This window comes from Pocillopora damicornis, chromosome 2 (assembly GCF_964200805.1).
Source record: "Pocillopora damicornis chromosome 2, jaPocDami1.2, whole genome shotgun sequence".
NCBI lineage: Eukaryota > Metazoa > Cnidaria > Anthozoa > Scleractinia > Pocilloporidae > Pocillopora > Pocillopora damicornis.
The window spans coordinates 17978218-17999617 of NC_142671.1; the positions used below are offsets into that span (position 1 = coordinate 17978218).

General features: G+C 40.1%; 2 protein-coding genes across 3 annotated transcripts in view; one reads left to right on the plus strand and one right to left on the minus strand.

Annotated features, from left to right (window-relative positions):
* Positions 1-22: 22 nt before the first annotated feature.
* Positions 23-16797, minus strand: LOC113671187 (leucine-rich repeat serine/threonine-protein kinase 2). Its single transcript, XM_027187405.2, has 13 exons — positions 15550-16797; positions 14693-15025; positions 13420-13700; positions 12503-12684; positions 11494-11672; positions 7439-10780; positions 6750-6963; positions 6086-6528; positions 4707-5026; positions 4153-4371; positions 3372-3821; positions 2986-3189; positions 23-1895 (listed from the first exon to the last, which is right to left on the minus strand). Exons 1-13 carry the CDS (start codon positions 16259-16261, stop codon positions 876-878), a joined length of 7899 nt encoding a protein of 2632 aa, XP_027043206.2. The 5' UTR covers positions 16262-16797; the 3' UTR covers positions 23-875.
* Positions 16798-17829: 1032 nt separating this feature from the next.
* Positions 17830-21400, plus strand: part of LOC113671188 (polycomb group RING finger protein 1) — a 10421-nt gene continuing 6850 nt past the window's right edge. Inside the window, exons 1-5 of one of the 2 annotated variants that reach the window (XM_027187407.2) lie at positions 17830-18765; positions 19463-19562; positions 20127-20223; positions 20635-20690; positions 21282-21347. In XM_027187407.2, the coding sequence (XP_027043208.2) occupies positions 18751-18765; positions 19463-19562; positions 20127-20223; positions 20635-20690; positions 21282-21347 (334 nt within the window). In that variant the 5' untranslated portion in view covers positions 17830-18750. Of the gene's footprint in view, positions 18766-19462; positions 19563-20126; positions 20224-20634; positions 20691-21281; positions 21357-21400 lie in introns of both variants that reach the window. The other variant, XM_027187406.2, reaches the window with a different exon arrangement.

A 21400-nucleotide genomic window follows, 5' to 3' on the forward strand; every position in this document is an offset into this window, starting at 1 on the left:
AAATGATTGAAACGATGCAAAATTCCATTCACAACTTTCTTTTATTTTCTATTACTCAATGTTTAAAATATATCTGGTACCATTTTAAAGAGTTCTCTGTTAGGTACAAATAACCATTTTACAATCATATAGTCTGTTACAAGCTTTTTAAAATTAAAGAGCACACAACCCAAAAAGCTATGAGAGCCATGATCGAACTGATGTAGAACAGGATGAAAACGAATCATCTATCAACAACTTAAAAGAAAATCATAAAGTCCAGCTTGCACTATTTTCTCACTATTTATTTAAAAGAAGAACGGTAATTTGCATGTAAGCAAACCTAACATGCACAAAAAAGTTTAAAAAGCCTAAAAATACAACATAATGTTCTCTACAAGACTTCTGGCAATGATCTTGTGACAGAACTTTCCACCCGTTGTAACCTTGTAAAAATCATGTACCCACCCAACTGCGATAACGAGAGAGACTGAGGTTCTCTACCTTTCTGAATAAGTGACACAGCTACAAACGTTTAGCCAGATTGAAATCGCCTTTCACTTTGTTCTTGAATTTAGTTTATCAATTTCGGTGTTTTCCCTATTATCGTATATTTTCTGTTTTACTCAATTTTATTCTATACTATAATTTTTTAAAATTCTACTTAATTTTACACGTCGCCTGAACTTTGTATATCGAGATGTAGCTAACCTTTTCGGATTGAACGGTGATAACATAAGCCATTATTTTCAACATTTCTAAGATTTTAACTATTTTCGGAAGAACGCGAGTAAATCGCGCACGTGTGACCTTCCACTCGTGTGTGCCGATCTAAATCACTCGTCCCTTGACACATCGAGCGCAAGCCACGCACATTATTTCACAAACATTGTCTTTTATTCCACGAGAGTATTTGAAAAATCGCGCCTTCGACGGATGTGATCTTCCAGATGTTTGGCCTGTTCCATAAAATCTGCCTCCCAAACGAGCGTGTATCCAAAATCTGAAATAGCTTTCTTCCACTCACAGCCATGTCTCTCAATGAACCCCATTCCTCCTGTCAACACCAACGACGCCGATTTAGGAGATGAGGAGCTATGCGTGTCCGCGAGACAGCGTACTGCGGACACGTGACGGTGGATCAACTTCAGAGGCTTCCGCGTCGAAGGGTCTACGAGAACCACGTGACCAGTGCCCAGCCCAACCCAGAGCGTCTTGTGCGAAAGAAGAAGACTAAGCACTCGTGTTTCCCGTAAGTTGCCTGTAAACCCAGCGTCTCTGAGAATTGTCAAACAGTCAACGGAGCCAATAAACTTAGCCTTGAAGAAATTCCAGCATTCCACCACTGGACTATCCCGAGTTGAGATCCAAACGAACGACGCGCCCACGGCGATGTTTAACACGAGACCCTTAGCCGTGTTTTCGGCGGCCCACCGGCGCTCAATGTCGATAATTACCTTGCTGCTGTCTCCTTCATTCACCTTTGCCTCTCCGTTCTTTTTGACTTTGAGCACCACTACTTCATTACCGCATCCGCAAAACAACCTCCTCTTGCCAACAGCCATACAGGCGACAGGATGACTTACGCAGTCTCCACAGGACGTACTTTTGAGGATTTTGCTGTAACATAGGTCAAAATATGTTGGACTGGTGTCTTCTACTCTTAAACTACAGCTGTTATACACAGCTAGCTGACCATTACTGAGTCCCGCCAGCACTACATTCACTTTGTCGTCTTTGTATGGTTTAAGGCAGAGAATGGCATGAGGCAACTGAGGCTGGGAGAACAGGCGCTTATGGTCCCAGGCGTTGAACACCCATATCTTTCCGGACTGAGTTCCAGCCAGAACAGTGTCGCTATCCACTGCTAGGATGCTCATAACCCGTTTGTCTTGAATCAAAGTACCTGTGCAGCCCTAAAAAAAAACGAAGATAGTGCGGCAATTGTTACTTTATGACGGAACTGCACAGTGGAAATACACATTATACGACAGATGTTTACACTTGAAATGACATTTAAAGATCGAAATAGTTTTCAAAATTAACAAAAATATATCTCTTTGGCAATTTGTAATTTAGAGTTGACAACCGAGTTGAAAACGTAAATTAGCCACCGTAGAGTTTAAAAGCTCACGTTTCGAGCGTTAACTCTTCTATCGCTCTAACAAAGGACTAACGCTCGAAACGTCAGCCTTCGAACTCTTTACGGTGGTTAATTTGCGTTTCCAACTCAATTGTTAACACTAAATTACCTTATATTAAAGTTCACACGGCAACCAGGTGGACAATCAGACATAGTTTGATGCTACTCTGGTTTGCAGATTTAATGAATGTAACCAAAGAAGTTATAATTCATAGACCCAACGTTTCGACACTCGTGTCTAGTGCCTTCATCAGGAGTGATCTAAACGCTGCAAAAAGAAGTCCTTTTATATGATCACTAATTAGCGGCCATTTTTAAGGGTTAAACCCTTTCTCTGGAAACGATACATCGATGATGTTATTTCTGCGGTATCCGGAAATGAAGCGGAGTGCCTCTTGTCGCATTTGAATTCAGTAGAGCCGTCGATCCAATTCACCCTTAAGCGTGAAAAGGATAGACATTTGCCCTTTCTTGATTTAAATGTGCTCTAAAGGTCTTAATAATGGCAAATTAGTATCAAGAATTTACTCTCTATTCAAGTTAGAACAAAAATATTGATACATGAACCACATGGGAAATTACAGTGATTTACCGAGGGTTTTCATGCGGCTCCTATTTCAATATTTCGGTTAGTAGTTCATATGGAAAGTATTAGCATGTTAAAAATCAAAACTCGATTACGGTGGGAATTCTTCAGTATGGATATCAGCCGGCTGCATTTTTTGACACAGCTTGATAGAATACCCTGCTCTCGGCAACTCACGACGAGGTTGGGTGTTATACAACGACCAAACTATTCTGATAACGAGAACGCACAACGCTTATTTTCAGGTTATACAATAGAGATATCGTAAATTTCTTACCTCTACACCCTTTTCAGAGAGGTCGATAATGGTCACCTGGCCACTGAGGTCATCTGACTGTCCACCACCTACCCACACCTCCAGTTTGGGCGTGTTATTTTCGGTAAAGTGACGGATGGTCATGCACTCTACCGCCTTTCCCTTAGACACCGCTATGTCACGTTTTAGACAGATCAGCTCGGGGTCACACAGACGTGAGTAGGCCTAGAGAGAGAAACAAAACATGAAGAACGACGAACGGTTGTAGTGACTCACTTTTGCACAACTAAATCCTTAAACAAAAACTAGCGTAATGTAACCGAAAAGTTCTAAGACAACGGTGTAAATGATGACAAAACCAGAAAAAAAAAACCAATCATATAAAACAGTTACAACTTTTCTTTCACCTGAACAGCTGTAACTCGCCTACTTGGCGAAGGCTCCAGGGCATGCGCAATAAGGTCTGCAAAATCAGGCCATGGAGGGCAGTGAGATGCCGTGATAGGATCCAATGCTCGACCCTTCAACACGGCCGCATCCAGCTCGTGCCGGAAGCGCAAGTCTTCAAATGGTTTGGTTCCTCCGGTTACAAGCTCGTAAAGGAACATTCCAAACGAGTACAAATCGGCTTCCAAGTTGTAAGTGACGTCACCTCGGGCAATTTCGGGTGCTCGGTAACCAGGCGTCCCTTCAGAGGCAGTTAATCCGCACCGTGTTGCGTATCGAGCGACCCCATAATCACATATCTTAGCGTTGATCAAATTTGCAACGGACAGCGAGAAGATGAGGATGTTGTTCGGCTTTAAATCACGGTACACGATCATGTGATGATGCAAAAACACCAAACCTTCGGCTACCTGAAATAAAGTACGTGTTTGAGTTAATTGGTTTTGTAAGAGTTACTTCAGTAAGCGCTAATGTGCAACTTAAATAGGGCTGCAGGTAAAGTCTGCATACCAAGCAAGTGGCCCATTCAGCCAGAGCATTCTGTAAGCTTCCCCTAACAGTCAGTTTGTACCCATTTATACGCCAGGACGAAGAGAGACACTGTGAGGGTAAAATGCCTTGCCCAAGAACACAACACAATGACCTTGCTACCTCTAGACCTGGGATCCAGCGCGCCAACTGTTAATACTTGATTTAAAGACAGAAGGAAAGGAAGAAGGTATAGCAAGGTGACCCACCAACCTGTAGTGCAATTCTGTGCTGAATTCCTCTGCTAAGTGCCTGCCCATTGCTCAGAAGTGAACCCAGACATCCCATAGGCGCTATCTCCATTATTAAGGACCATGGCTTCATGCAAACCCCCACCATAGTAATGATGCTCAAATGGTGAAGCTTACGTAAGAAAATCAGTTCTTGACGAAGTAACGTATGAGGATTGTTCTCACTACTAGGATGAAACACCTGTAAAAATAAGGTAAAATAGCATTATCTTTAAAAATTCTTAGAGATAAAAGTGGTTCCTTTGGAGGTCTTAAGATAATAATTTGCCGAAAGAGAAGTGAATGATGTCGAAATGTATTGCATAAAACCCCCAGTGCCTGAGATTCATCGAGAAAACCCACGGCGGTCAACTGGTCCTTAAATAATGTGGTAAGGTTGCGCGGGGCAATCTATGACGACATCGTGGACTTATTAGAGTATGCAAATCTTATTATCACCAAAGCACTCCGATTTAAAACACTGAAGCCAACTTGAGATCTATAACTCTCTACCTGAGTTAACAAAAATTTCCAAACCTTAGCAGCGACAGGCTTGCCGTTATAACGAGCTCTGTAGACATTTCCAAATGCGCCATCACCAAGAAGCCTAGCTCGCTTAATGTCCAACTCCAGTTTACTTCCATCAATCCTGTACTGATCGCCGATATCCTCCATCACAACATCGGGAGCTATCTGGCCCAAGGCAACCAGCAATTTTGTGTTGGGGCACATGACGTACTCATTTTCACTCGCTTGTGCTATAGCGTTGAGTGAAAATTCGTGGGCCTTCTCGCCCTTGCACACAGGGCACACAGCCTCCTTTTGGACAAGTGGTGAGCCTTCAGGATCCAATTTACCTGCAGAAACGTCACATAAAATTTTTCATTACAAGCATGTGTCGGTAACCATTTTACGAACGACACGAACGATTTTCGACTGAGTTTCTTTTTATCACAAATAAAGTAACAACGACGACAAAGAAAGTGGTAGAGGGAATCATTGAAATCCCCAAGCTGGCAATGAGATGACGGCAAATGCAGTAAACACAACTGGCCAAGTCACGAATGTTTTAAGTTGAACACCCTATGGTTGAGGAGGTGGAGCTAGATTTTTCACAACACCTCGAAAGTATGTGTTTTGATGCATGCAAGTATTAAAAGCGAGCAGGACTGGGCAGTTCTTACACAAGATTCCGCTTCTAAGTTCTTTACATTTTGCCAAATGATATCGAACTTGAGTCTTCCGTCAAAAAGTTTGTTAAAAAAGAGTTTAACTTTTTGAAAACTAAAGCCGAATCCGGAATATGTCAATTTCACTTATAACTCGTTTACACGCAATTAAATTTTATTTACACAAATTAGGTGTTTATATACTTCTTCCATTGGTTTAGTTTTTCAGTTTAGGATGAATGTAGCACTACTCCGTACAAAATCTATCATTAAACCGCTATTATAACATTATCATTGTTATCATTATTATTATTATTAGCGTTATTATTATTATTATTATTATTATTATTATTATTGGTGTTATTATCATCCTTATCCTTATCCGTATTATTGTCCTTTTCATCACTATTAATATTATCATAAATATCATTAGTATGTACCACACAGGTAAATAGTGCTCTTCGCGCACGCTGATTGGTTAGTGATGGCAAGTGCTATTCACTTCTGAGCTGCCGATTAGCCAACATCGCGCTTCAAGAGTTAAATTTCCGAACATATTTTGGTATATCGAAAGAAATACAGTAATCTTTTTGGTATCTGTACGGTATAAACTAAAACAGTTATTCATCTGGGTGTCGGAGAAAGTGGTGGATATTTACCTAACCGCAAATAGCCACCACTATTCACCTCCACTTCAGTGAATAATTGTTAATTATTAATAGCATTATTATTATCGTCATTACTAACACAAGTCAGGGAACCATTCCTCTAATAGAGTGTCCAAATGATCCACCATATGGGCAAGGATTCTGGCTCCGTGCGTTGTGCTCGGTGCTGTGATCATCACGGTGTCTCTGTGGGGACTGGTCAAATCTTGACAGATCAAACAGAATGCTTGGTCTGCCCAGTATAAATAAACTCCTGAATTCCATTGTGTCACTTGAGGTTCACGAGGGCTTTCCATTCGCACTCTGTGGTCCATATACAAATTCACAACAAACGTCTGGACCCTGGTAAGAAGCCGCGGCCAGAAACTTGGAGGTACATAGGCCATTTTGTACAAGCGACTGACGAGGACCATTCCCTCAAAATGAGGAATTTTGAGCGATGGTTGTTTATTGCTCAGCAAGGATGGCAAAATGTATCTGTCATCTCTGAGAGGAAGAGCGATACAGTAATGTTCAAGAAGCCTGAAAGAGAGAGATATAGCAAATATTATACAAGCTGAAAAGCATAAATTTTCCCGATAATTTAGGGAAGAAGCAAAATTAACATTTATTTTATTCAAGTTTTCTGAACATTAAAGATGTGATATAAATATACCGACAGCCCCATTTGACGTGCAAAAGGTAGGGAAGTGTGGCATAAAACTTGATACATAAGCATAATCCACCGTTAACATGCCACTTACTTAAGTATCTGAGGCATGAGATCAGACGTCACGTTCACTTCACCACTTCCCTCTCGAACTAGATTCTCAAGCTCCGCCAATCTAATGATCCCATCGACACTTTCGACATCCTTTTGTGTAACCACGTGGGCTAACAGCTGGTAAACCCACACGGGAACAACAAAGAGGAGATCATTCAACCGGCAAGCTGGATCATCAATATGAATGAGCACTCCTACAAGGAAAAAAAAAATAACAGAAATGTTAAGTATTCCAAGCCAATCTTTTCCGCACTTGACCATTCTTGTCCTCCTAAAAATGTCATAAATATCATTTACTGTAGGTTAAAGATCCCCGTTCTTTCCTCGTCGATTTATGGCCCGCCCTTAGATGACCGAAATTTATAGACAAGAGTACAAGAGTTCAATGAGTGCTCCTAACCGCCCAGCGATTCGAACACGAAAAATTAACTGTGACAGTCCAACTAATAGCAACAAAACGATAGTCCTGATTATCTTAAAAAAAAAAAAAAAAAAAACCTCACGGAATTAAAAATTCAGGAAACAAACAGCTGTAGAGATTATTAACATTCAAATCTTACAAGCAGAAGTACTCTGAATTGCTGTAGAGATGCAAAGGTTTCGTGGTTATATCTCACGCCAATTTAAGTTCTATTTCTGTCCAAATCCCACGCAATGCTATGCACGCACCTGCTTCACTTAAGAACTTGATAGCTTGTTCGATCTCAGCATCATCCGTGCGTATTTCGCTGTCTTGAATGAGTTTCCGGATGTTAGCCATTGTCAAAATTCTTCGCGCGTCTCCGGTACGGATGTAACGCTGTACCAAATCCTGCAGCTTCACGAAGTTCTGAGGCACTGTAGGACCAATCAAAGAAGAACCTTTGCACGTAGATTTTGTTATAAGTTGCACGATATTCGTACGGAGAGACTTAATTCCTGGTGTGTCTTTAGTGCAGTCCAACACCACGATGCTTTTGATCTGAGGAAAGCCAGCACCAGCACACATACTAAGGGCTCTTTCTGTAACCGCTTGGAATACCTCCGTTTCTCGATCCTTCGGTACCTTGTCCTTATGAGTACCAACGAGCATGACCGATGCCTCAGGTGCACAAGCATGTATGTTGAGCAACCAGGGCTTAAGAGCATCAATCTCACCCGTTCCTTTGCTAACATCAAAAACAACAAGAAACAAAGTCCTTGACGACAGAAGGCACTGATAGGCGCTGTATAAGTCATCCCGACCCCTAAGATCCCATGTGCTGAAGACATAATCCACACTTTTGCGATGACACTCCTTGCACTCAGCTTTGGGATCTCTCACGCACCATTCCCCCATCATGACATCGTGATGTGGACCTGTAGCACTGCGTTCTCGTAACAAGCTAAGCAAGGCTGTCTTTCCTCGTCCTGCCTGTCCAACAACTACTAGCTTCATGCGGTAATATGGTACTGAGTTCTTAAGCTTGGAGTGCAAGAACCCAATGAGCTCTTGAGCTCTGCTTTCCAGAATACCTGAATTAAGATCAAGCTTAAGATCAAACAGCTGCAAATCCCACAGATTAGATAATTTTCCCATTTCATCCGGCAGATGCGTGATGCCGGTATTTCGACTCAAATCGAGCGAAGTCAAGGATGTCAATTCACCGATTCCATCAGGTACTTGCTTTAAACAATTGTCACTCAAGATCAGTCTTTCAAGATATGACCAATTCTCAACACCCTCCAGCGACAACTTCCTAATCTTGTTGTCAGCCAGCACAAGTTCTTTCAATTGCCGGGTGGACCAAGCAATGGGAGCTGGGATGTCTTCAAGATTGTTGCTGGAAAGGTCCAAAATCTTCAAATTGGGAAGTTTAAGAAAAAATCGACAAATCGAAAACTGTTTCTTTGTTGACATTTCCCCTAGCTTGTTTTTGTTCAACCGAACTGTTTTCAAATTCTTCAAAGATGGGGCAGCAGCCTCAGGTAATGCTGAGAGAATATTGCTTGAAGCCAATAGAGTTTCGAGAGCAGAACTGTCTGCAAAGAATTCGGGCGGAATCTCTGACAGCTGATTATTTGACAAGTCCAGTGTTTTAAGCTGCGGCAGGTTCAGAGAACAATCGGGTAGCGTCTTTATGCTATTGCCCGACACATACAAGCTTGTTAAGCCAGGAAATAGCTCCCCTAGCCTCTCAGGAAAGCAAGTTTCTCCGTTGTACGACAAGTTCAAGTCTTCCAACATCATACTGTTTGATCCACGGAGCGAAGGATAAGATTTCATCTCGATTTTGTTGTGCGACAAGTTCAGTACTTTCACCCTGCTCGACTCATGGACAAAGCAGAAGGGAAAATCTTTAAACTCATTATGACTCAAATTCACGTATTTCAAAACAGGCATAGCATCACAGAGGGGAGGAGGAAAGCGTTCCAGGTGGTTATGACTTAGATCCAACCTTTCAACCTTTGCTAAATGAGCGAGAAATAGCGAGGATGCATCTGCCAGAGGATCAATGCTAACAATGTTGTTACTGGAAGCATCAATAGAAAGCACGGTTGCGCTGGCAGATACGGCTCTGATTGACTCTCTTCGCTTTCTTCGTTCTTCAAACGTTTTCCCGGTACGTCTTTCACTAATTACGTAATGTGATAATTTTCCACTTTCGAACTGAAAAGGAGCACTCAGATTCCGTTCCCTATAGCTTTCCTGCACGTCCCAACTGTACACGTAGCTTCCATTTGGCATTTTGAACGTTCCTGGTTGCTGTACATCGTCTCCAGATTCTGATATAGCATCAGCCTGCTCAGGGTCGGACAAACTGCGAGAAAAATAGTCTTTTGGACTTCGCAGAGGGGGATTTACGTCGCTAGCTGAACGTCTTGTCAACACTGGACGCTGGCGATTGGGCGTGGGTTCTTCAACTGATATTTTTCGCGGACTCTTGGGTAATATGACGTAGTTATCGTCGGAGAAGGGAGACACAATGCGAGGATCATGCGAGCTGTAAGGGAAGGAAGCTCCACTAATGCTACGTGCGCGCAATGGTGGATTCTCGCTTAACTCTGGGACATCAAAATCAAGTTCGGAGTCTGAATCGGAATAATCAATTGACTCAAAGGAGAAAGAGGTATTCCCATCGAAAGAGACTGAATCGGCCTTGGGAGACTTGTTCAGCATCAAATCACTCCCTTTTCGTCTCAAGCGACTATTGAGTGAAGCTCTTCGTTCCATTGTTCTCTTGGCATCGTCGATGAACTCAGACCAACCAGCACAAAGAGCTGGGGGAGAATACTTTAAGCCCGATAGTGAAGGCGACAACCATTCTGGGCGCAAGTCACTCAGATTGAGGTTGCCAAATGCTATGATACCAGCCTCTTTGTCATGGCCGAGATGTTGTAGAAGCAGTCCTACAATGTTATTGTGTCCCATCTCGAGAGAAAGCCTCAGAGCACACTGAATGTCTGTGATTCCCTGAGTGAGTAGAAATTGTACCATTTCTTCTTTACCGTTTTTGCACGCACAGCAAAGAGGTGTGTTCTCGCCTTGACCAGCATTCACATCTGCTCCTTTCTTGATCAGACAGTTGGCTCCTTTGAGAAGGCCACCAGCACACGCTGACAACAGCATCTGTGTTTTTAGGTTGCGTTCCCAACCAAGAAACCGAATACATTCACTGGCCAAGAAAACAAGGTCTGGTTCTTCGACAAAGTGCTCCAAGATGAAGAAAAGTCTTTCGTGAGCACAGTTATTCACCAAAATTGAACTCTTTTTCTCGTCTATTTGAGCAATGACAAGCATGGCTACACAGCCTTCGGCTTGAACACCTCTGTCTTCTTGGTACTCACACATGGCCTCCAGGACAGCAGAGACTGCCATTTGACAATGTTCATCAGACAGCAAGGGAGCCAGCACTTGAATAAGAATGCACCCCTTTTGTTGTATGGCTGGTTCGTTCAGATGTTTCATCATCGCATCAAAAATAATTTTTACACCACCATACTCTGAAGTTACGAGGAGATGTGGAACTTCTTCAGCAGCACAAAGCACACCTAGGCAAAAAAGAAATAGCACTTAGAGGGGGTAAGAGAGGGGTAGGACGCGGCTTGCGCATGAGCACTGTGAACCAAATAACCTGAAAATAAAATTTTGGTCTTCTTCTGTTTAAGTTTTCAGCCTTTTAAGTTGAGTTTGGCACAATACGTAAACTCTCGCGATTTTTCCACCAGAAAGGCTTAGATTTTTCTCATATCAATGATATTCATTGGGTGTTAACTAAACCAATATGCCTTTTCTACGATTTAATATCTCCAAGTCTACGACCAGTAATGCAAGCTGGAAAAGGATAAAAACAAATTTCGGCTGTCTCTTTCGTAGAGTGTTCGTTCTTCCATAGAGTATAAGGAGTCAAAGGTATATATCTCAAGAAGAAACACTGGAAGAAAACAATTTTCCAGTACAAATTCTTTTCTAATTCAAGGATACACCGAGCGACACGTCGATCAGTTATTGCAAACTTACTGCTCGATATTCAGGTCGCAGTATGGCTTGCAACTTAAAGCTGACCCATTCCAGCATAGCTGTCACCTCAAAGTCACTTTCTCATATAAGATTTATATAAACAATCATAGGTACTGATCCTTTGCATCAAACAATTTCAAAATTATTTCAAACACAGCTGTCCTCCCTAGAGAACTATCATGTTTGTATGTGGCTATGCTAAGGACACTAATATAAGGCTGTACTGACAGACAAAAACACTCACCCAAAGCTTCCAATGAGATCTCACAAAGAGAAATCTGATCTGGGAAGGAGTTCATTGCATTCAAAATCGTTCCATGAATCCCTTCAATAGCACTTTGATGCAAAACAAGCTCAACATCTGTTGCTAAGCATGCAATCAATGCTATGGCTTCTTGCTGGACGTCAATCTTATCCCTAAATCTGCATGGACAAAACCAAAGTTTAAAAGAACATACTCCATAAGGCACTTTTCAATAGACAGATGACTGTTGAAAACGGTTGCATAGCGATGGAAATGCAATATTTCATCATGCTAAGGATACATATCACAGCAAGCTACTGGAAACCCTGAGTATATGATAACTTATGATAATTTATAATTTAAATGAGTCATGCAGGCATTTTGATTGGTTCTTAATTGTAATCGATTGGAGAACAGATGCATAGATGATGTCACCATTAACAACAATTTTGCTTTTTTGAGTGACCAGCATCTAATTTCTCCTTACCATATCACCCCTGAATCAAACATGAAAGTAATGAGAATAGAGGTGATGATCACCCACTAAAGCAACTCTTGACTGTTACTCAAATTCTCCTTGTCAGCATCTTTGAAAATGTATGGAGAACAGTATGGAGAATATACATACTGATGTTAGGTGGTAAAGGGTTAATAGATCACAGAAGACCTAATAATATAAAAAGAACATCAATAGTGCACTGGGCTTTGTGCCACCTTTTTGTTCTTATCACATTTTGAGGTCACCTGTGATTTATTAGTGAACAGAAGCATTGCAACATTTATTTGTTGAGTACATCCTTTATAGCAGGCTCAAGTGTAGAAAAATGTTGTATCTAAACCATGATTGGTTTTAGCCTTAAACCTGTTTGATTGTTTAGGTTGAGAAGAATAATACAGCACTGCTGAATGCTCAACACTGCAGCACAGAAATGTTTTTTCCAAAGTTTGCTGTTATTTTAAGTAACTACTATATCAGAATCTAATTTCATTACCCTTGTTTGCTGCTTACCTCCAAGTGCAGTCAAAGATCAGCTCTAGAACTCCACAGTTTATCATGAGTTCTTTGTTATGAAACCCAGATAAAGACAATCCCCTCAGCCCTCTGCAGCCCCACATTTGCACTCCTGATTCTTTCTTGTGTTGTTTCATTGCATGGATAATGTTCAAGTACAACCCTTTGGACATCAAAGACTGAAAAATGATATTTTTCATCAATTAGAGGACTTAGTGCTTCTAAAGTATAACTCTTAAATCATCACTTAACCACAAGGCTATGTTAATTAATCATAAAGAGCTTTATGATCACAAATAATGGTAATTCAACTAAGTGGAGTGCAATTTGGGCTGAAATAATATGCGTGATTCAAAATCAAACGAGTGCGCAGTACGAGTTCAATTTGAAATCACAAGTATGATTCAGACCAAAATTGCATGACAGGAGGTTCAATTACCACTTTACTACATCCATTTTGAAATCATACAAATACAGGACTTGGTCAGTTCAAATATTTTATCAATGCAATACTGAGCCAGACTGAAGTTAAATTCATCCATTTTGGGGGGGGGGGAAAGTAAGTTTTTGAAACAAAAGTTGCAAAATTTGCCACATGATACCCTTTGTCTTTCATTTTCCTGCAATTTGATCAGTTACTTTAAACAAGCCTTGAAATCTGATTGGTTGTTTTGTTTTAGTATAGCCTCCTCATTGGCTGGGAAAAAATGCGATTTAAGGCAAAAAATAGTGCAATTCATGAATAAATTGCATCAATTAGAGCCAATCAGATTACAGGGACCACCAGAGATTTCAAAATGGGTGTAATAAAGTGATGATCAAGTATTAATTAAAAGTATGAACTGATTTAAAGTGCTCTTGTAAGCCTTAACTTTGTACAGAGAAAACATGACTTTTGATCTCTTTCATCTTACCTCCCTTAGTGGATTTGACATACTGACCATGGTTGCCAAAACTCTACATGCTGACTCACATAGCTCTAAGTTATCTGCATGCAACATCAAGACAGCCATGCAACAATTGTGTACAGGAAGGGCATTCCCATGTGCTTCTTCTCCTATTTCAGTCAAGACATTGGGACAGAAGTCAATCAACTCTTGCAAAGCATGACAGGCTGCAATTAAGACCTCTGGTTTATCGTAGTGGCTTGTCATAGCATTTAATACTTGATGCGTCCACCTGTAGTCCTGTAATCCTAAAGAAGAGCATATAATTGGACTTGATTGTACATCTCAAAATTATAGAGCAAAAATAGGGGATCACTCCTTATCTATTTTCTGAAGGGGGTTGGGGTGGAGTATTTTGGGGTGGATTACATGGTTTTCAGGGGTAATGAAGGGAGGATCAGTAACCAAAGGAGTGTAAAGGGGTGACTATAGGAAATTGACTGCCAATTAACTGCCAGCAAAAGGTGGGGGGGAAGATAACAACATCACAGAGCCTTATGGAGAGATCAGTAAATTGGATTTTTTCAACCCTAAAAAAACCTCCAACTCCTTCCACAACGATAATAATGACCTAGAGTTTCTTTGATTGGCTCTTCAGGGAAGTTAGGGAGGTAGTGTGTTGTTGAGACAATAAACCCCTGACCCTATTAGTAACAAAACGAGTGCCTCATCAAGTTGAAAGGCTCTTAAGGATTTTTGCAAACAGACCTCCCAATGCAAATGTCTAGCATATTCAGACAGAATATTTAGAATTGACCCAAATGAAATTGTTAGCAGCATATTTTCAGACTGCAAATTGTTAGAACCAAAGTTATATTTAAAACCTCTTGTTTTGAAAGATACCCTGTTGAAGATTCTAAATAGTGAAATTGAAGACCACAATACTCAAGACCTTTAAAACCATTCCCCGTTTGTGGCTCAGGGAGATATGATGAAATACCAGGCAGTAACCTTGGGATGGACTGGCATCCTATCCAGGGAGACTGGTAATACCCTAGTCACTTCAAGCTTAGATGCCCATGTGATCAGAGGTTCTATGAGAATGAATTGTCTTACACAAAAACACAACATATTGACTCTTAACATGATTTATCTCATACCAATCATGTTGGAGTGCAGTGTTATAAATCATTATTCATCTAACCTACAATTGTTGCTCCTATTAACTTTCAAGTAATGGAATATTGATTTGTGTGCTCTCACTGTGTTGAATAAAAGCTTCATAAAATACTTCACTGACCATCTTGCAGTTTATTGTCCAGTTCTTCTGTGAGGAGAGCCAAAGCTGTCAAGCCATTTTTCTGAACCTCCATGCAATCCTTAAACTGTCGTAATGCCCTCAGAATAACCATTAAAACAACATTTTGCTGAACTAGAATTGCTCTGTGAGGCTCCAAGGCTGCCAAAAGTACAAGTAGTCGGCATCCCACTGCTTGAACTCCACCACAATCACAGTGTTTCTTCATTGCTTCCAAGGCAACCATAAATGTTCTTCCATGTACAAGAGCCTGGCAGTTCTTGTTTGAAGATGCTAGAACACACATCAGCTGAATACCTTGCTCTTGGATCTCTCCTTTAAAGCAAAACACAAAATGCCTTTAAGTTAAGGATCATGAATGATCAATTAAGCGACAATCAGCAACAAAATTAGGTGACACATCATACTTGAAGAGTCCTATTTATGTTTAGAATAACACTCTTGTCTCTACCACATTCTAAATCATTGACAAAACTCTCCCCCTCCTCCACTGCATATCCTTAAGGTTTAGAGAATCCTGATACAGCATTGTCTCGAGGGGAGAGGGTAAATACTTTACATAGGCTAAATTAACAAGGGCAAAAGAGATAAAATTAAAATAATAATTAAAAACTCTTGCAGTCTGGCAACATTGCATGACAAGATTGAACACATGTTACCTAACAACTATTGGAGTCAGTAAACATTGCATAAGGAAACTAAACACATGTCGTTTTAAGACATTTGCAGTTAACATCGCATGAAAAGACACTCGGTTGTTGACGTATCAAATTAATTTTTATAGATTGGAGCTCCAATGTGCAATAGTTTGCGGAATATTTAGAGTCAATCTGTCTTACCTGACTTCGCGAATTTCTCCATAGTTTCCACAACAATGCGATACTTTTTTCGGGGAGGCTTTTTCTCCTCCATGTGAACAAAATTCTCTTGTGCAGACGGATCGTCTTTCAGTAATTGTGTGAGGGCTTCAAAAGCAGGAATATAAAATTCTTCATCCTCTCCGAAATAGCTAATAGCAGAAACAACACAATCTACGGCACGTTTGTCCAAAGCATCGCTTCTCATTCTTGTAGAAGTGCACAGTGCAGACAACATTTTACAGCCTATAACTTGACACATTTTGTCACTATGATGTTTCATCATTTTTAAAATATCTCTGTGAGCTTGCTTTCCTTGTAGCTCAGATCGAACACGCGGATTAAGTTCCACGAACCTGTGTAGTACAAAACAGGTATGAAGTTGAATTTTGTGGCTTGTTTCGTGGGAACGCATTACGTCCAGCACAGTGAGGTGAGCTTGTTTCTTTACAAGGAGCTCAGCGTCTATGTCGACTTCGTCATCCAAACTGTCTGCGAGCAAATGCATGCAGTTCTCCACTTCAGCTTCGTTGGAATTATTCTTGACACATGCAAGTAACTTGAGTAACTCTTGGATACCCTCCTGAAGTAATTCCTCCTCCTCCAAGGCCATGGTAGACTTAGACTCGCCAGGCAAACTTTCGATTAGCCTAATCCCCTCACAGAACGATGTGTCTGGATAGAACACATCCATTTGAAATCCTCTGGGAATTTGAACTCACTTTTCTACACAGCAGATTTAATATGACGTTAACACGGTATCAATTTTAGAATGACATCATGTTCCTTAGTTTTGACACCATTACCGAAAAGAGTCCTGCAATAACAATCGATTCAACCTCCAATTTCCATGGCGTTGTAATTCGATCTTAACTCAAGAAATACCATGGCATGTGATCCTCAAATGACCGCAAATAACGAATGGTTGCAGTTTTAGAGTGATCGTATTTGAAGACTGGGGTCAAGGTGTTAAATTTCGTGAGGTTAATATGACCGTCTAGCCTTCCTTCCTTCGAGAAGATGGCCAGTTAATTATTCCTAAATGACGACCGGAAATGAAAATCCTGGATAAATTCAGCTAGATATTGTTCATCCGTTGAGAATCAGTGGTACTCTGAATACAAATGCACGAACATTTACGATATTGAGGTAAAATGTAGGCAAGAAGAACAACGAACAGCATTGAATCACTAGCATGGAACACCAGGCTTGTTCGGGAATAGTGACGTCATTAAGTGCTTTCGGGAACACGAAACTGTTCCGAGTGTTTCTGATCTTGTGATCCGAATCTGTCCGATCTCCCCAAAGCATAGCTTGTTCCTGAAACAGAAACAGTGACTCGTATGGGGATTTCCCCGCTAAGTCTCATGACTGCCTCGTGTTGTGACGACACCAGAGTTTCATTCGGACCATGACTGCTATGTTGTGTTTGTATAAGGAAAAGAAAATGGTGTGTCTCATAATATTTCCTCAAGCCCCAAACACGATAATGTTTAGGAGTGCGACGGAAGAAGTAGGACCTTCGGAGGATGGGGCTTGAAGCCTAACGTTCTTCTGTTCAAAATCCAGTTGGAGCTCCAATACTCACTGCTTTTTGGCTCACTTTTCTTCCTCGAGAGCCAATGCGACGGGTTCGTCTTAATTAAAATTAATTTTATTCACCGAGGTCTGCACAGTCTGAAAGGTACCTTACTTCTCTTAAGAGACCTTAGCTATTTTCCTTCCTTCGCACGACTCGCTCGCTATTTACCCACATGTGTCGCCTTGACAGTTTTTGATTGTTCATTTGTTTTGCAAGTTGCAAGTGACGAAGTTCTTCTTAGTTTTCTGCTCTATAAAGTATCGCGATCCGAATAAAATGCGAAAGTATCTCAATGGCGACTGTTTGCACTATCAAATCGTGTTAATATCATTACGATTCTCGCGCACATCAGTTGTTAAACTGTAGGTCCTTCTCTCTCTATCAAGATTTCTATTGAGAGTATTAATATCCACCGGTGAGGGAAGTAAATTTAAGTTCAAATATATTATTTAGTTTTTTGAAGGGAAATATGTTATGATACAGATATACATTGAGTGGATCGAAAGAAAAAAAGGGTAATTGTTACTGTATCCGTTTTACATATCCATGGTCTCCCATCAAATGTTTCTACCGCCATTTATATAAAGCCTACAGAAGATTCGTCTGCCTCGCGTGTTCCTCTCGCACGTTCCTTTCCAGCTTCCACGCTCTCTTTACTAGTCTGCTTTTTTTTTTTTTAGGTGATCTTTTCTTATGCAGTATTTCAAGGTAGATGGGGTGTTCTGTCATGTGCTTATTTTAGGTTTCGTAAGAGTTGAATTTAAAGTTCAAGGTAAAGAAGTATGGGCCCAAGGTAAACAAGTATGGGCCCCAAGACTTTAGTGTCGCAAGTATTGAGATCTTCTGACAATTAGGCTGAATGTGAGTCAGCATTATTCTTGATAACCTTGGCTTTGACTTTCATATAATTTCTAATTTTAGCCTCATGATCGGTCAATTTCTATTCCGCCTTTACTCGTTATTGATAGCAATTCTCTCTCGTCGCTAGGTCACATAGGTCGCATTATTTTGCTTATTCAGCTCTCCTAAATTTGATCTCGTGAGTAACTTGTGTGTCAACAACATCCAAGGTTGGCGAGATTCCTAAACCTAAACATTTCCTTCATGTTACTTTAGAAGACCAGACATAGGGGTGTATTATTAGATACTTGTCATATCAGTTACATCAGTTCAGTTTGAGAACGAGGAAGTGGCATTAGAAGAATCGTTTTGAAAAGAAAAACGAGATTAAAGCCTTACGTTACAGCTCAGACTCTTGGAGCCTCTTGTAAGACTTGGTCACTCTGTCTTTCCCCGGTGTTTCAACGCTTAAAAGAATACGTCACGATTTCTTGAATCATTTCAAAGAAATTGGACAAAACCGCCTCCGCGGCCTTCTCAGAGCTCGCGTGGCACCGATTTCTTGGTTTCTTTTATGACAATAATTGGAATAAATTTAGGGCTTGTATTGCGCAATTACCATAGAAATCAAGCAAGTAAACGGACTCGACTGGTGCCCAAACTGGTTGCACTGGTTTTTCGACGCGCGGAACCTGGGAATGATATCAATTTAAGATGGCGGAAGAGTTGTAAAGTGGGATGTTTGGGAATTGACAAGGGCAATGGACTCCAAGGAGGTATAGTTTTTTAATTCTCTAACGCTACATAGCATATAAGGATAATACTGTATGTTAGCCGGTTTTTTAAGCGATGCCAAAGCTCAGGGTAAAATTTCCGCACAGCCCCATACTATTATTGTAAAACAAATCTGTTTTCCCAATGGCAATGTATTGTTTTAGTCATTGTTTTCTCTATTCAAGAACTGAATGCATAATGAAGTATGGGGCTGTGCGGAAATTTTACCAAGCTCAGATCGGTGGTCATCATAGCGATCACGTTTTCCCCAATTATAACAGACAAAACCCTCCATGTTGGCGCTTGTAAGCTCAGTTCTAGTCATACTGGAATCAAATGCATATCAGTATCTAAGAAAAATACGAAAGAATCCCTGAGAATGCATACTGATATGCATCTCGGTCTGAATATCCTGCCAGACGAGATGTTAATAGATGTGGAGGGTTTTCTCTCCTTTCAGTATCGAACTGGTGAACGGTTGAAAGTGATTCGGTAGAAGGACTCTGCAAAGGCAAAGACACCTCAAAAAGAACTACAAGTCAGCTGCATTGACATTTTAGGCTCTTTGATGTACCAAATCACATTTGGAGTGTGGGTCATCATACTAATCTGAGAAAATGAACAAATCATTAGCTGCCTAACTTGTATTGACTTTCCATACAATCGAAGATATTTACTAAAGTACCGTTTTTTCCGTAGGTCATCATAAGAATCTGTGATCTGAACCCTCACGTGGTGTGTAGTCTTTGTGCAGGATACTTTGTTGATGCTACAACTATTACTGAATGTCTCCACACATGTATGTAGACAATGTTTATCACATTATAAAATTCTTAATACACATCCACTCATGATGGGCTGTTTGGTAAGAATAATTTAGGCAAGCATTTGTTTGAATTTTATTTTTAAGTCTTAGGGAACTAAATGTTTGAAAATCTGATTTAATGTGTTGTTTTGAACAATTTTCAAGTGGAATGTATGGAAAATGAAAGGATATAACTAACTGGTCTTCGGGAACTTAAATGCTATCGTGATTCCAACTGATCAACTAACAACTCAGTGGCTCAGTGATAGAGCATTGGAGCACAGAATTCAGAGCTGTGAGGTTTGAATCCTCTCCGTAACTAAAAAATTGTTCTCCATCTTTCTCTATTCTTCATCTTTCACTATTTGTCCACTGAGCTCAGAATTTACCGTCTTTTTTATTGTATCCACTAGCAACACTGTATTGTCAAAAATTGAGTTATCTCAAGCTTACAAGTCTTAAATAATAACAGAAAATATTACCCAAAAATAATATTAAACATATGTCATGCAACAAATATCAAGAAACGTAAATGAAACCATTGTTTGTCAATTTCAGTTTGCAAGAGCTGTATAGTGAAATATTTCCAAACCAGCAAGAAATGTCCCATGTGCAACTTGCAGATACATGAAACCCAACCTCTCTTCAATCTCAGGTAATTAACAGCAAATTTTATTGCAATTTAAATGGATGGCTCCCACATCCTTTTTTTCAATACTTGCCATTGATCATATATCTACGTGATATCTTCTTCCAATTTGTAAGCTGTAAAACTTAAGATAGAGTTGAACTGGACTCTTCATACCCTGTATCTGCCTTAGGTCAGTAACTCTGGACACATGATTTGTAATTTCTCTTTCCCAGCTTCTCTACTTTACCTTAAATATTAGGAAGGAGAGTTTAGTGTTGAATCAAGATAACCAAAATGACACCCTCTAACTGTTTAGTTGGTCTAGTTAAATTTTTCACATATAGAATATCATGTATTGATGTTATGAGGATAGGTAATCTGCTTATAAAGTTCAAGAGTTTACTGCTTTCAGTAAATGTCTTGACAACCTTACAGATTAGACAGAACAATGCAGGACATTGTGGCTAAAGTTGTTCCCGGCATTCTTGAAGGTAAAACCTGCAGCCTTATCCTTTGCATGCTTGGTTTTCTGTCACAATTAATCTCCCTTTTAATTACCATTGTATTATCATTCCATACAACTAAAAGTGAATTCATGAACATATGTCTTTTCATCATTTGTAGGAAGCTTTCATAGCTTGTGTTCATTGGTTGAAGTATGTTCTGAAAGAGTTTTGATTGCAGAATTTGCAACCCCATTACAATAACAGAAATGCATGTCTTAAGATTATAGTTAACACTTGTTCCTGTAAATTAACATCTGATTGCTGCAAATACAGAGTGGCATTTTCCTTAGTTTTGACCCTCTCTTTCTCAGCCAGAGAAGTGAATCATTCTAGGTTACTTGTTTTTTTTCCTCTCAGGACTAAGTGAGTTGAATAAAGACACCAATATCTGCTATTGTGTGATCATATTCTTAAGTTATAACAGTTCCTAAATTTTTAGTCATCCAATCCCCCATCATTATTGTATAAGTACCATGAAAAAAACCTAACTAGTCTTCTTTGTAAACAGTGTAAAGCAAGCACCTTGGATACATAACTAGCAACATGCATTCTAATCACTTGTTTTTTATGTTTTAGCTGAGGAGAAAAGAAGGCGAGAATTTTATGCATCGAGAGGAATGGCTGTGGAAAAACCTGCTCAGGGTAATGGAGGTTTGCATAGATTATGTATTGATAATATTATGTGATATTCATAA